We start from the raw sequence: 15,532 nt of genomic DNA, 5'->3' as shown, positions 1-15,532 counted from the left end.
CAAAATAAGAGCAGTGTCGGCCCTATTTTTGGGGGATTTCAAATTTGTGGACTAAGATTAGTTCAGTCAATTAAGTCTTCAATTATTTTTTTTTGCTAAATCGACATTTAAAATGCATTTAATATTTATTTTTCAATTATTAAAAAATATAATATTAATAAAAAAATAATTTGACATGTTTATTTCACTTCTTTAAATATTTTAATGACATTAATTTTAATATATTTTCAAATAATTTTGTTTCATATCATTTTTGATATAATAAAAGAATAGAAGAATAAAAATCTAACATATTCTTGTTTAATCTTTAATTAAATTATTTTTAATTTTACATTTTTTATATAAATTTGACTATTTTTTATCTGCATTTTTAATTCTTAATAATGTACCAGTTGAGCTAAAATGGGCTCTGTCAGGTTTGCATTATTATATATTCTAATATTGGATTATTATTATTATTATTATTGATGCAACAGTACATAGCACCATTTTATTGTCATTGTATGGTAAAATCCCTTAACTCCACATGGATTAAAACTGTGGATGTCATGCTGTGACAGAATACACAGATGCAAAAGCATGTGCAGCTGCAAGAAACACAGCGAGTGCAGTCTGAATGTTGTTTGAGTTCCTCTTTAATGAAGCTTTTGTCTTTGAAGGAGAGTAATAAAGCGAAGGGTATTTTACAGGCAGATAATTTTGGGAAGCAATGTAAATGTGGAGGAGCAGCATCAACATGGTTATAAAGGCAGAAAATTACTTTTTTATGACTTGTCTGAGGATGTAGAGAGAATTATTTACTGCCTGCATGTGCTCCTGTGGGGCACTGAGCAGACATTAAGCATGCAAATTTAAATAGGTACAAGTTTATGGACCAGTAGCCGCGGTAGCTAATTCTCACTGCAGTGATGTAAAGCAGAAAACAACATCTCTATCACTGGGTTTCTAACAGCTAAATGAGAATACAAATACAAAACCAGACTAAAAATGTCCTTCTGCAGCACAGAAGACCAGTGAACCAAAACCATCCAATCCTATACAATGGAAACTTCTGTATGCTGCGCCGACAAAAGTAATTACAAGATTTAACCCTTGCAAAGGCTGAAGCAAATCTCTTTCAGCAGCTCGGATCCTCCATTATTAATCACTAAAATTGTGAAATCATTACCCTGGCTGTGCATACACATCTTGTTCAATAAAACCAAGAAAATGAGAAATTGCAACCCAAGACATGCAAATAAAAGTGACCTTATACCAGAGACAAATTAATCTGTTTAACGAATGTCCATAAAATGATGAACTGTGTTTAATATTCTGATGAAACTCATTTCCCTGCAGTGTGTGTGCAGCAATAAAACATCCTGTCTCTCCACTACAAGCCACAATAGCACACTAGATTGGATATGCTCTTACTTATTGCTTCCGTGATGCTGAAATTTAGGTTGTCTCTGATTTCTTATTGCCATAACAGACGATAATATTCACAAGCAAGACCTAATTAAAGAGCTTTGTTCTGTAGTTTTACGGCAGTTGTGCGGCAGTTTGTATAAGTAATGTGCCTATAATATATAAGAATATATAAGAATTACATTTACTGGTAAATGATGGCAGATTTGCAGATTAAAATAGCATAGAATATCTATAATAGTTTATCACAGATATATTACACATAGCAGGAAAAGCAATATAGGAGATTTCCATTGGTTTTTCTCCAGGAAAGTATTTTTTTTTTTTACCTGGGAGAAATTCCTGGTTTCTTTTTCCAGGCAATCAGCTCAGACTCCAGTAAATTACTGCCTCCGACCGAGCAATAATCCAGGTGTTGGTAGACAGATTTAGGTTCCACTGGATAGAGCTAGGCTAGCTGTTACCTTTGGTTTCCAGTCATTATGCTAAGCTAAGCTAACCATCTGCTGGCTGGAGCTGGGGAGAGACAGTTTGTGTATCTGTTTATATTCTGGCAGCCATAAAGTATCCCCTCTCTCTATCTGTCTGGCCTCAGACCAGCACACAGAAACACAGCAGGGTGAGTCTGCTGCCTGGAGCTGTACAGCTGTTTTTTTTTCCTGGGTGCACGCAGGCGAAAGGGAAATGTGAAATTCGTTATCTCTACAAGCCTTCACTTATCTGTGTTTGAACGCTGGTTGGTACCCAAGAGACCGGTTACACACTTGTCTCTCTCCAACACACACTTACAGTACATCCCATCACAGCTCCTTCTATCAACAAGCCCTGTTGGAGCCATATTGAAAACTTGAAATTTGAAAATAGGTAAACTTGTTTTAAGTTAATTATTTTATTTTTTATTTGTAAAGAAATTATTTCGAGGTTTGGAATTTCTGTAGGAGCTTGGAGACACTTATTTTGTTTGTATTAGGATGGTGACATCGTGGTGCGCCTCCCACAGCCAGGTGTCTATTTAATTTTTGTGAATGGGGTTTTTTGGATGGTTAGGAGGCGGAGTATGAATAGTTTTTCGACCGCACTCAAACATTTGTAAACACATTTAGAAACCATCGCATTAAGTGAAGATGTTTTATTTTGTATTGACGATGGGGAAAGTCAACCGGAGTTCCGTTTTAATAAATATCAGAGCTGGATAAGCGTCTCCGTGCGTGCTTATTGTGATGTGTGTCGGCGCCTCTGCGGCCAAACCTGTTTGGCTAAAAGGACAAAGGATTAGCCACTTCAAGCCCTTTCCTGAGATCAGATGTCCTGTGTATGCCACAAAACAATATGCTGTGCCACCTTGCCTTCCTACCTCTATTCTTTTAATTCCTCACTATCCACCCATACTGAACACAGTCTGACCCCCGACCTTTAACCTCTGCATATCACTATTTCAGTACCAATCCATCAAGTTTCTCCCTCCTTTCTTCCTCTCTTTGTATCCCACCTGCATAGCCAGATAACCAGCTCATAGTCTACACATACGCTATCTTCTCATGCACATAATCTTTTACACACACACATGCACAGCAAGAGCACTGAGCCACCAATCCAGCACAAAGCAGCTCAATAGGACCATCAATCTAGCACATCAGCCGCTGTGGGAGAGGAAAAAGGGCAGGCACTGGGGCAAAATTTGTTATAGCTCCCACGATGGCAAGAGAGATAAAGGGAGCGAGATGGATTGAGGGACAGAACGGACGCCGGAGAAAATCCCTTTTTTTCGCTGCAGGGTTTCCTGAGCAAAGGAGGAAAATGATAGCTTACCCGGCATTTTTTTTATGTCGAATAATTACATATTTAGGCATTGATCCACACAGTGAAGGGAAATTCACTGGATGGGGGGAGTGTAGAGGCTAAGCTATCATCTCTGGGTCATTTTAGAATAGATCATCAGCAGACCCCAGTGTATTATGAAAAGTTATGCTATTCATAAGCTTAAATACTTGGGTCATAACCCCATGAGCTGCTACCATTATCTACTGTAATTTGGTGTTTCCCATTGTAGTGCTGCAGTATTCCAAATGTATCCATTTGACCCTTTATTTGAGTGAAATAGCATGAATATTTGAGTACCACATGGTCTCAGTTTCATGTGATGCTTTATTGATCATTTTAGAGCGATTATATTCACAAAACCCTCCAATGGAGAGGTCAGAGGTCAGCTGTAGAGCAGCTGGTGGAGATCCAGTGATTTGCTTCAGCTTGATGCTGGCTGATAGGGGATTTGAAACGCAGGCATCTGTTTATAGGTCGTCACCATTTATCTATGGTCCCCTTACAAAAGCCTGACAGACAGAGAATAAAATTTAAAACTCACCGACTCCTCTTCCTGAATCATGTGGACCAGGCTGTCCAACACTGGAGCAAGGTTTCTAAGTCAGGCAGAAGAAAAATAAAATGAGGAAAAAAGACATGTGTATCTTATAAGTCTGAGAGAACAATCACATTAAAGCTGCATATACTGAAGTATAGAAAAATCTACATCTTGAATGCAATAGTTTGTACTGTTGATCCCCTTTAATGAAGTACATAGTGGACAAAAACAGTCCTCAGGGAAGAAGAGACATTCACTGCCATGTGGCATTTGTAAGATCAAACCCTGCTGTCTGTTTGATGTTGGTTTGTAAATGGCAGCTGATAGAACAGTCGTTGGTCATCCACAAACAAAGCTAAGTCACACTAAGCCACAAAAACCCAACCCTGTCCTACCACTAAGGTTTCTCTCACAGCACCGTACTGCACACGTCAACTGTACACAGTACAGAAGAAGCCCTGTTCTGAATTCTTACTTTGACTTTATGTTGTTGAAGTTCTTGCCCAGAGACAGGTGTCTGATGGAGCGGTTCTTGGCCAACCACACCAGCAGAGTGGACAGGTCAGAGTCCAGGCCTGGAGTTGGAGAAACAGGTTGGAAAAGATAAGGTTGACTGGTCTTTTAGTAGTTGCATGCTGATGACTTATTAACCCATTAAGACCTAAAACGCCTGGAAAAAATGCCTGGAAAACCTCTGGGCAATTTTGAAAGAACCCCCTAAAACCTGAAGTTTTTCTGGAAATTCAACAGAAGATTTTTCAGCCTCTGTAGCAGATAGAAATGAAATTCAAAAAGTATTTGAGAGCTTATACCCGTAACTTTCATGAGAAGTTATTTATTATTTATTTGTCCAAACCTTCAATTAAGTTTTTTAAAAAATCAACAAACTCAGCAAATGTTACATTTGACTGAATAAAAATCCTAAGCATAATACTAATACATGCCCATTAGCAAGATGCAAACATGATATAACCATTGGAATAAATAGACATTGTTCTCATTAGCCTACTGTAATAAAAAATAAAATAATAACAATCATAATAATAAATAATAATAATATAATTTATCTGATCATGATTCTGATGCATTTCATTGGCCAAGAGACCGAAAATATGTGGGAAAAAACTACAAATACTACAAAACGACGTATCCGCTGTCCCGGCCTTAATGGTAGGATAACGCAACATCACTCCCGGTTTTAATGGTAGAAATGCGGTAATGCTTTCCCGGCTTAAATGGGTTAAACATGAGGGGTTAGTGTTGAAAAGTTCAGTATGTTATAAGATATGTCTCACCATTGTCAGAGATGTCGAGGCTGGAGATGTTTGGGATCTCGGCAATACAACCTTCAAGGATCTGAGAACCTCCTGACCGCAACTGTGAAGGCAGGGGCGTGAAATTTAAACAATGCTACACACACACACACACACACACACGCAGAGTATGGCTTGTTCATCTAATAACAGCACAGGTAACAAGAGCTTGTAACACTCTGAATACATCACTCTTTAATTTCTTGCTGCGTGTATAAGACAGCTTTTGCAATAAATCCTGCACCATGACTGCAAAATGTCACAGTGCTTCAACAAAGGTTCGCACTGTTCAAATATTTGTACAAATTCAATAATAGATTTATAGTGATCCAGTTACTGTATATGGAGATAAAACCTGTGTGCAGCTGTGAAAACCACTAAGCAAGAAGTTCAACCCAAAAGCATCTGCATATGATTATGAGGTGAAACATGCATTTGTTTCTAGCAGACAACTAATAATGGAAACATGCAGGATAGAGCTACCAAGAGGAGCTGAGGTGTTAAATAAGATGTAGGGCTGCTTGATTATGGCAAAAAGCACAAACATAATTGATTATTTTGGTCAGTTATGATATTTTGATTAACGGACATTTATGCATTTATTGAAGCTAAAACCTTAACTTTTTTTTTAATCAATGGATTGTATTGAACTTTAAATATAATTAAACTGAAAAACAAATAAAATACAATACAAAATATATAAATAAATAAATTAAATTTGTGTACGATCTAAATATATACAATTAAATCATAATAAAAAAATAATAAATTAGACAAAAAACAAACAAGATCAACTAATGTTGTATTATTATACATACTTATTTATACAGTCTAATGGTTGCAACAGAAAACTACAATAATAATAACTTCATTTGATCTTTATATGAACATATATTCAATATATGAAACTAATAAACATAAATAGATTTGATTAAATTAATTTAATTTATTTTGTTTTAGCGCAATGCCACAACTGCTGAAAACAACTAAACATAAATTAACATTTTGGTAAAATATATTCAAAATTTTCCAGTCAGTTATGTGCTAGATTTTGTGCTATAAACATTGTGAAACAGAATGTAGCACAATAATGATTTAATTTTTTTTTTGTTTGTTTTCATACTCTTTGGAAGCCAAAATTGTAATTAAAAAGAAGACATAAATAGATTTTATTCAATAAATTTAATTTATTTTGTTTTAGCGCACTGCCACAACTGCTGAAAACAACTAAACATAAATCAACATTTTGGTAAAATATATTCAAAATTTTCCAGTCAGTTATGTGCTAGATTTTGTGCTATAAACATTGTGAAACAGAATGTGGCACAATAATGATTAAATTTTTTTTTGTTTTGTTTTCATACTCTTTGGAAGCCAAAATTGTAATTGAAAAGAAAAAAAAAACAGCCCTACATTTTGATAGAATATGACACATAACTTACTGATAAGAATAGGATCAGCAGAAAATAAAGCATCTGCCAAAACAGACGTGCAAATAAAAATGTGGAGGAATGAGATGTTAATTATTAAGAGTGAGCACATTGGTACTTACACAATGGCCAAGCTTACAGAAGCATTAGGGGGAGAGAACAGCATGTCAGAGCCACGCCAACAATTACCAGCAACAAAACACACAGATGCTTAATGATGATTCTCACCAATGACACATACAGACGTGCACAAACACACTCAACAGGAGTCATATACACTGCAGAGGCCTTATTTTGCATGTCGTCAGCCCACTCAGAGCACAGTTCTGGGCTGCCGCCACCAAAACCGTTCATTAAGATCTCGAAAAAGGATGGAACGCATCATTTCCCCCGCAGCTCCAGTTTGGGGAGATTTCTATGGGAATGGAATTGGATTTCCTGTGTAATTTGTATTCATGTGTTATCTTTAGCAATCCCATAGAATCTGCAGCAGGCTGTCGTTTTCTGTTCGAGCAGGGGAGGAGATGAAGGCGAGGAGCTCCTGTACGTGTGTTTGTGTGTGTGTGTGTGTGTGTGTGTGTGTGTGTGGGTTAGAGTTGTGATGAAACAATTAGGGACGGAAACTGAGCCCCCTCCCACCCTGAACCCCTCTGTTCATCTCTCCCCTCCACCCAAGCCTGTTGTCTGCCAAGTGTTCCATTATACAGCCTCTTAACAGTGTCACTGGCCTGTCAAATGGAGTGAATCCTAAAAAGCTGATTGCATTGAATGAGTCTCCAAACTATTAAAAACCACACTCTCCAAACTTCAGCTGATAAAGGCACTTACACTAATGCTGCTAATAGTATGGACAGAAAAAAAGACAATCAAAAAAACAAAGACGAATGCCCCCAGAAAATTATTTCACTGTATTTTGCAGCATTGTGCTTTAACTGTATAACCTACTTACTTTGCAGATTTGTCATCATTACATTACATTACATTACATGTCATTTAGCAGACGCTTTTGTCCAAAGCGACTTACAATAAGTGCATTCAACCTGATGGTACTAGACATAGACCATAGGAATCGAGTAAGTACATAACTTTAAGAGCTAACTGTCATCGCTAAAGGAGTGCTATATGTTAAAGAAGAAAAGAAGAGAAAAGAATAAGAGCTTTTTTTTTTTTTTTTAAATATATATGTTAGGTGACCATGACTTAACCGATGTATTGTTGGAAGAGATAGGTCTTCATCAGCATCTCTGTGCTGAGCATTTAATTGAACTACAGCTGTGGGATCTAGGGCTCCTCTCCGCTGTAGCTGCTCTGGAAAAATCACTGTTGTCACTGCATTTGGTGAAAAATTTAAAACAATTTCATCTCTAATGAATGCTAGGGGCTTCAGCGCTACAGTTGCCGCATTAAAGGGACAGTACGGATTTTTTTGAAGTACTCCCACGTTCTGCAAGGTGAAACAACTGTTTTTGTCAGTGGAGTTGCTGGTCTACTGCTGCCACCATTGTTTAGTTTGTTGTGTTATTGTTTGACTTTGGTGAATCTGAAATATCACTTTAAAAGTCCACAATAACATAAACAAGGCAATGGTCGACCAGAAACTAGATAACAGCTTCATTTCCCCCTGCCTAAATTGAAACAGGGCTGTCTGGCGCAAGGTAAATCTGAGTACATTTTCAAAATACAGCAACATAAAACTGATATTGATTTTTAGGCTGCTAAAATACTTTTTGCTGCAGTCCACCTCATACAACCCCACTTCAAAGCATCCAAACCATCCCTTTATGATTTAATTTCAGTGCAGCCACGAAGGAATGATCCATCATGAGCCAGGTACAAATGCAGACATACCTCACAGCAGCTGAGGTCTAGAGACACGTCCTTCAGGTTGAGGTTACTTGCAAGGCCGAGCAGGAGAGCTCTAAAGAAATGCAGAGAATAGAATAATAATAATTTAAAATAACAACAAAAAAGAAAGTTGAATAATAATTATATAATATATACACAAACACACACATACACATATATATGGTAAATGGACCTGCACTTATATAGCGATTTTCTAGTCGCTTTGCGACCACTCAAAGAGTTTTACACTACAGACTGACTCATTCTCCCTTTCACACACACATTCATACTGGTGGCAGAGGAGACCCTAAACGGTGCCACCTGCCACCATTGGGAATTCATTCTCACACCGATGAACGCAGCATCGGGAGCAATTTGGGGTTCAGTATCTTGCTCAAGGATACTTCGACATGTAGGCCTGTATACATATATACATATACACGTAAATATATATATATACATACACATATACACGTACATATATACATATATACATACACATACATATATATACATACATATATACATAAATATACATACATACATATATATACATATACATACATACATATATATACATATACATACATACATATATATACATATACATACACATATATATACACATACATGTATATATATATGTATGTAGCCTACATGTCGAAGTATCCTTGAGCAAGATACTGAACCCAAAATTATATATATAATTATATTAAATAAATTATTTTAAATGTATTAAAAGTTGTATTTTTTCTTTATTTTTTAAAACTCATCACTGTGTCAATATAACACAATTTCCATTGTTTGTCAACCCAGGTTTCTGAAGATGGTAATATTATGTTCCATTTTCTTCATTTGCCACTTTCAATATCCAAACCTCAAATATTAATAATACAACTTTTAGAAAAAAAAAAGCAAAAGAGAAATGCAGCTCCTTGTTATCTCCTACTGTGATATAGGCTGACACGACAAGCTTATTCTTCTTAATCTACCAGAAAAGTCTATAACTGCACAGCTTTAAATGGGGATACAGGTAATAAAAGAAGATGGACAAAATGTACAGTCTCAGAGAATGTGGGGCAGAAGCTCCTCAGACACATTAAATGTGAATGAATCGTTCTCTCACTTGAGGGCCTCTGGCGGCAGCTTGGTTCCTGACACGTTGATGAAGCTGAGAGACATGGCGCTGCTGAAGAAGTGCTTAAATGATGGAGGCACCTCTTTGCCTTTCCTACAGAAACATAAAGAGAGCAGTAAAACATTAAATAATTAGGATATACCAATGACTTGAAATACAAAAGGTCAGAAACTATTGAAAAGTCGGTAACGCTTTATAATAAGGTCCTTAATAACCATTAATTAACAAGTAATAAGGCATTGTTCTCGCTTTAGAACCGGTAGTTGCAAAAAGCATAGTTAACTTATAGTTAACTTATAATAGACGAGCAATAAAGTATATTTTAATATCAATAAGCAAACAAAATAAGATTAATAAAGGCATGGCAAAGACATAATGGGTGGGTCATGGGTGTTTGTAATGCCATTATTGACACTTATATAAGCTTATAAACACACAATAATGTTAATAAGCATCTTGTAAGGACCAACAAGGGCCTTATTACTTGTTAATTAATGGTTATTACAAGGACCTTAATATAAAGCGTTACCAAAAAGTCTTATGAATCAACACCAGAAAAGGCATCTGATATATCATCATGAAATATCATCTGACATTTAGCTTTCAGTATTCTCACCATGTTCTGAAAGTCTGTGACCAATTTTCAAAGAGACCAAAGAGGATTTTTACAAGGAAAAATGACTCAAGTCTCAATTATTCCTTAACCCGTACATAGTGTATGTACATATTAATAACCTTCCTTCTCTTTCTTTCCTTCCACTACATTCTCTCCTCTCCTCCTGCTCTCCTCCTCCTCCTCCTCCTCCTCCTCCTCCTCTCTCACCTTTTCTCTGCTCATTTTCCCTCTCCAACCCCCCTCCCGTCCTCCGCTCCCCTCTCCCCTTGATGAAGTCCTCAACTCCCTAGAGGCACACTGGAAAGAGAGATAATAACGGCAAGAAAACTCCACCCACCACCCATCTGTTACACACAAGAGCTGCTCACACACACACACACAGACACACAAACACAGGCGCTCAAATTTAAACACACTCCAGCCGTGCACTTCTACAAACCCGACCAAACACACCGTCACACTGTCTGTCATGGCACTTTGTCACCAGCAGGTGTCACACACACTCACACACAGACAGAAAACTACTGTAACAAGTCTGTCATTTCAGGTCAAATCTGCCTTTTAGGGGAAGAAGACACTTTGATATAGACAGAACTATATTAAGATGGGAATCACAGAGAAGCCTCAGTGGGTTTATGCGCTGTAGCTCATTTTCCAATGAGCACATAAAGAATGATAACATGCAAAAGATCCCATACCTCTTTCATATTAAAACAGGTTTGTAGAGCCTGACAGATATATCGGCTGACTGATATTATTGGCTGTTATTGGCCCCTCAGAATCGGTGTGTATTCTGTCTCATATGAGCCAATATGAAAACTTTTTTAACACAATATATAATGCAGAAATGTTGCTTGGTGTGATTTAGAAATTATGTTATTTTTTCTAAATAGTCAGCAATTGGCCGACACTGAAAAATACTGATGTTTATTTAGCTATTTATTGTATTCCTATTTATTCTTTATTTTCCTAGTTATCATTTATCATTTATAGAATTGGCTGACAATGTAACACAATGTTTGTATCATGTATAACAATGTTAAATATAATTTAATAAAGTTTAATGTTTGAGAAAGTAGTTCTCTGCAGTGGCGGTTCTAGACCAATTTTACTGTGGGGGCCAAGGAAGCCAGTGTTTAATCAGAGGGGCACATTAAAAATCGTGAAAAATGATATTTAAGCATTCAAAACCTTTATTTTAGCTAAAAGTCTCATATTTGGAAGAACTACATTGATTGAAACAATGAGACTTACCAACATTAACAGTTATTTTTGTACAACAATTACATTTCTCATTTTTGTGCACAATTATTAATTTTTTAATTTTGAAAGTGCAGTACAGTTTTATTGCACAATTAAACTATTATACAATGTACACATTCTGGGTTCCTTTAGTGTACAATGAGATATTGTTTCAACAAAAAATAGGTAAGAATTGTTCCGTCGTTCATCGTTATAAATTGATCATTTTATTATTAATTTGACACAGGGGCCACAGCAGGGGCCAAGGGCTTCTTCACAGGGGCAGTGGCCCCTGTAGAGCCCTGTGTAGAACCGCCACTGGTTCTCTGGGTTCTTTGCGGAGTGGTGAAAAAAAGATGCCCAACTGTGGAAATCTTGAAAATGTACCCTTTGTCTGGAAGTTGTGAGTACAACACAGATGGGATTTTACCAGAGCCTGACAGATTTATCCCCTCTGAAATATGAGTCCCACATCTGTCTGGCTCCAGTTCTTACCTGTGAGGGAAGACGCTCTTTGACACGTTAAGAACAGAGAGATGTTGGGCCGAGCCTCGCAGCAGAGCAGAGCAAACCTGAAAAAAAAAACACCACAAAATATATGACCAGAACATCTGAGCTCTTTAAACTGGCTCAAGTACTGTATGATTTGTCTTCCTTTTCTTGGAAAAGTGTGTTAACAATAAATGAGTTTTGAATGTTGTTATTACTGCCATTTTGCATGCCACAAAGACAGAACAAGAAAGTATTGCCTCTGTGTTGTGTATTGTATTTAGTGTGTGAATGTATTTAAGTCTGCCTGTATGAAAGAGAGGCAGAATATGATTTAGGAGTTAATCAATATGTTTAGTGACAGGCTGACAGCTGGCTACATCTCAGACTAATCAATAAGCTGTATTTGGCTCTGAGACCCACATCAATACATCACATACAGTATTCAGATCACTTCACAAGCAGCGGACAGCAACACTGATTGAGTGGGTGTATACAACTGGATTACATTCTCTGCAACACAGATATTAATGTCTGGCACTTCATCTTACAATACAGCATGATAAGAACAACTTAGAAAGAAAACTTCTCATTCTGAAGGTTTTAAAAAAAGGGTTATACACCATTACACTCAAAATTTCAAGGCAACAAACTTCGATAAAATTTTAAGTTGGACAATTTAACTAAATATATTAAGTTTTGTTGTTTCTGAATTCAGATTTTTGTCAACTCAACTGTAAATTATAATAACTTTTAATCCTTACTTCTGCTAACTTCTGCAATGTGCTGAATTGGCACGATTGTAACACCTCTATGAAATGTCAGCTAATGTTGAGACCACAATTTTGAGTTAGCATTGATATGCTAATGGCTACTCTTGTAGCTGTAACAAGCAGCGTCGCTAGCATCAGTTAGCCTCTAGCATTCGCTAATGACTGAATTTCACCACTTTCCCGCATTTCACAACAAAGAAATAAGAGTTATCAGAACTATTGTCCCTTGTTGTGAACCCCAACTTAAAGATATAAGTAACAACAACTCACCAACTTGTTTTTGAGCAGACAACTGGCTTCCTTTGTTGTGCTAACTTACATTATTGCCCTAAATGTCAATAATTTATACTTCCAAGTTTTACCAACTTAAATCACTGTTTTAGGCCAAAAAACACAAGTTGGCTTTTTTGCAGTGTAGATATACAGTATTTCTTATAACAAAATGCCTCAGACTTTTACACAGTACTGTATCTTCATCTTATGACCTGTCAGAGGCAGGATGTGATATCAGTGTGCCTGCTGACTCACCTGGTCCAATGAGCAGTCAGTGTTGGAGAGGTCGAGGGTTGCCAGGCTGTTGGGTTGACCCAGAAAGTTGTAGAAATGCTAAATGTAAAACAAAACAAACACACATTGTTACAAAAGAGAAGATGAAGCATTGTGACCACTCCTCTGGATATGTGAGCAGAGTGATGTGTGGTGACCAAAGTGATAATTATATTCTAATCTTTCTCTAGAACATATTAGGGTAACACTTAATAACACAGGTCCTTAATAACCATAAATTAACAAATAATAAGGCATTGTTCTCGCTTTAGATCCGGTAGTTGCAAAAAGCATAGTTAACTTACAGTTAACTTATAATAGATGAGCAATAAAGTATATTTTAATATCAATAAGCAAACAAAATAAGATTAATAAAGGCATGGCAAAGACATAATGGCTGGGTCATGGGTGTTTGTAATGCCATTATTAACACATATATAAGCTTATAAACACACAATAATGTTAATAAGCATCCTGTAAGGACTTACAAGGGCCTTATTACTTGTCAATTAATGGTTATTACAAGGACCTTAATATAAAGCGTTTCCCATATCAGTGTGATTTTGACTCCTGTATACTGTATTTAGCTTGTGTCCACTTCAGTAAGGACTTTTCCGTCATATTTTTTCTTTTATTCTCCTAATGTTGAGTGTCTATTATATGATGGCATATAAGGGCAATTACATTTAAAAGAAACATATGATTCATGAAGCCTGGGAAGGGGGTAATATTTCGAGGATAAACTCAAAATTTCCAAGAGTGGCACATTTACAAGAAAAAAGAAAATCACTAAATAGTGATGTTGAAATGGCTAATCCTTTGTCCTTTTAGCCATTAAATAGACACCTGGCCGTGGGAGGTGCACCACGACGTCACCATTCTAATACAAACAAAATAAGTGTCTCCAAGCTCCTTCAGAAATTCCAAAGCTCAGAAAAAATTTCTTTACAAATGAAAATAACATAATTAACTTAAAACAAGTTTACCTATTTTCAAATTATATCTAAGTTTTCAATATGGCTCCAACAGATGTGGTTCCTTGGTAGAAGAAAAACATAATTTTTCCATCTTTTTACTCATATGTGTGATTTAAATATATCTATAAAAGCAAGAAGTGTCTGTGTGTGTGTGTGTGTGTGTGTGTGTGTCTAGGGCATATCTCTTGACCGTTAGTCAGACTGACCTAAGATTTTGTATGTGGCTTGCGCATGGCACGAAGGTGTGCATCCTCGATTTTGAAGATTTTTTAATTCATTTTTCAAAACATAATTATTTACGTAGGACGTGTTGCGGCATTGCACTGTTTCCAATCGGATGCCTTTTAGGGGAGCTCCGCCCCCTTTTAGGGGAGCTCCGCCCCATTGTGTGATAGGCCTACACCTGGTCAGTAACACAATTCACTCTGGATTTCCACGCCTGACTCTTCTCATCTGGAAGTCTATTTAGCCTACCTATCTTTCTGAGTTTTAAAGTGCGCTTCAAGGTTTGATTTTCCAATAATATTTGAATAGTTTCCAGCGAGTAACAATGTTCAATGTGTATGTGCTGGATGTTGTGCGTAGCTTATGAATAGTAAGTGTTTTATGGAGTTGCAGACATCCCACTATATATATAATATTTCCTACGGGCCCTGCACGAGTGTCATACATTTGTGAAGAATGAAAAAAACACAAATTATTTGACTTTTTTTCATGTAAATTTCCTAAAATTTCCAACCTTTGAAACTATCTATCATTTAGTCCCTTCATACCAAACAACACTGATACCAACATCTGTGTCTGTATACAACAGGATTTGGTGACCAGCTGTAAAGTACTGTAGTGGGTGTGATTGTAGATAGATTTGTAGAGAGTTTCTCTCTTATCACGGTATGTGTGCTCTGAACAGAGTGCAGAGTCAATGCTCTCCTGCAGAGAGACATGCTTACTGATTTATAACTGTCTGGCTGTATAAAGGCCTCCACACAACTACAGCACTTATCTGTTTCAATCAATTTTTTATTATTCATTTATTTATTTATTTATTTATTATTTTGTTCATTTCATGAAAGTGGACAACAAAATGTGTACAGAGACACACTCTACACCGTCATGATGAGAAAGGAGCAGCAAGAAGAAAACATTTCTTATATTTGTCTGCCCCCTACTTAAACAATAAAAAAAAAAAAAGATGGTCTGACATCACATACAATGGATTTTCAGTAGCCTACACCAGCTATTCTCAACCTTGGGGTCGGGACCCCAGTTGGGGTCGCGAGATGAAATCTGGGGGTCGCCAAATCATTTTGGAAGTCAGTTCTGTCTCCACTGTGTTAAAGTGTTCATGTGTTTTAGTCTTTTTGGTAATTTTATGTCGTTTTTGGTAATTTTGTGTC

At 36.7% G+C, this 15,532-nt stretch overlaps 1 protein-coding gene across 1 annotated transcript in view; it reads right to left on the bottom strand.

Annotated features, from left to right (window-relative positions):
- LOC131976922 (F-actin-uncapping protein LRRC16A-like) overlaps positions 1-15,532 on the bottom strand; it is a 113,213-nt gene that overhangs the window by 31,693 nt on the left and 65,988 nt on the right. Inside the window, exons 14-20 of the mRNA XM_059340141.1 lie at positions 13,141-13,218; positions 11,846-11,922; positions 9,481-9,585; positions 8,358-8,427; positions 5,062-5,143; positions 4,242-4,341; positions 3,770-3,824 (exon numbers count right to left, since the gene is read on the bottom strand). Of these exons, the coding sequence (XP_059196124.1) occupies positions 3,770-3,824; positions 4,242-4,341; positions 5,062-5,143; positions 8,358-8,427; positions 9,481-9,585; positions 11,846-11,922; positions 13,141-13,218 (567 nt within the window). The remainder of the gene's footprint in view (positions 1-3,769; positions 3,825-4,241; positions 4,342-5,061; positions 5,144-8,357; positions 8,428-9,480; positions 9,586-11,845; positions 11,923-13,140; positions 13,219-15,532) is intronic.

The sequence above is a fragment of the Centropristis striata genome, chromosome 8 (genome assembly GCF_030273125.1).
Source record: "Centropristis striata isolate RG_2023a ecotype Rhode Island chromosome 8, C.striata_1.0, whole genome shotgun sequence".
NCBI lineage: Eukaryota > Metazoa > Chordata > Actinopteri > Perciformes > Serranidae > Centropristis > Centropristis striata.
This window is presented reverse-complemented; position numbering and strand designations above follow the sequence as displayed.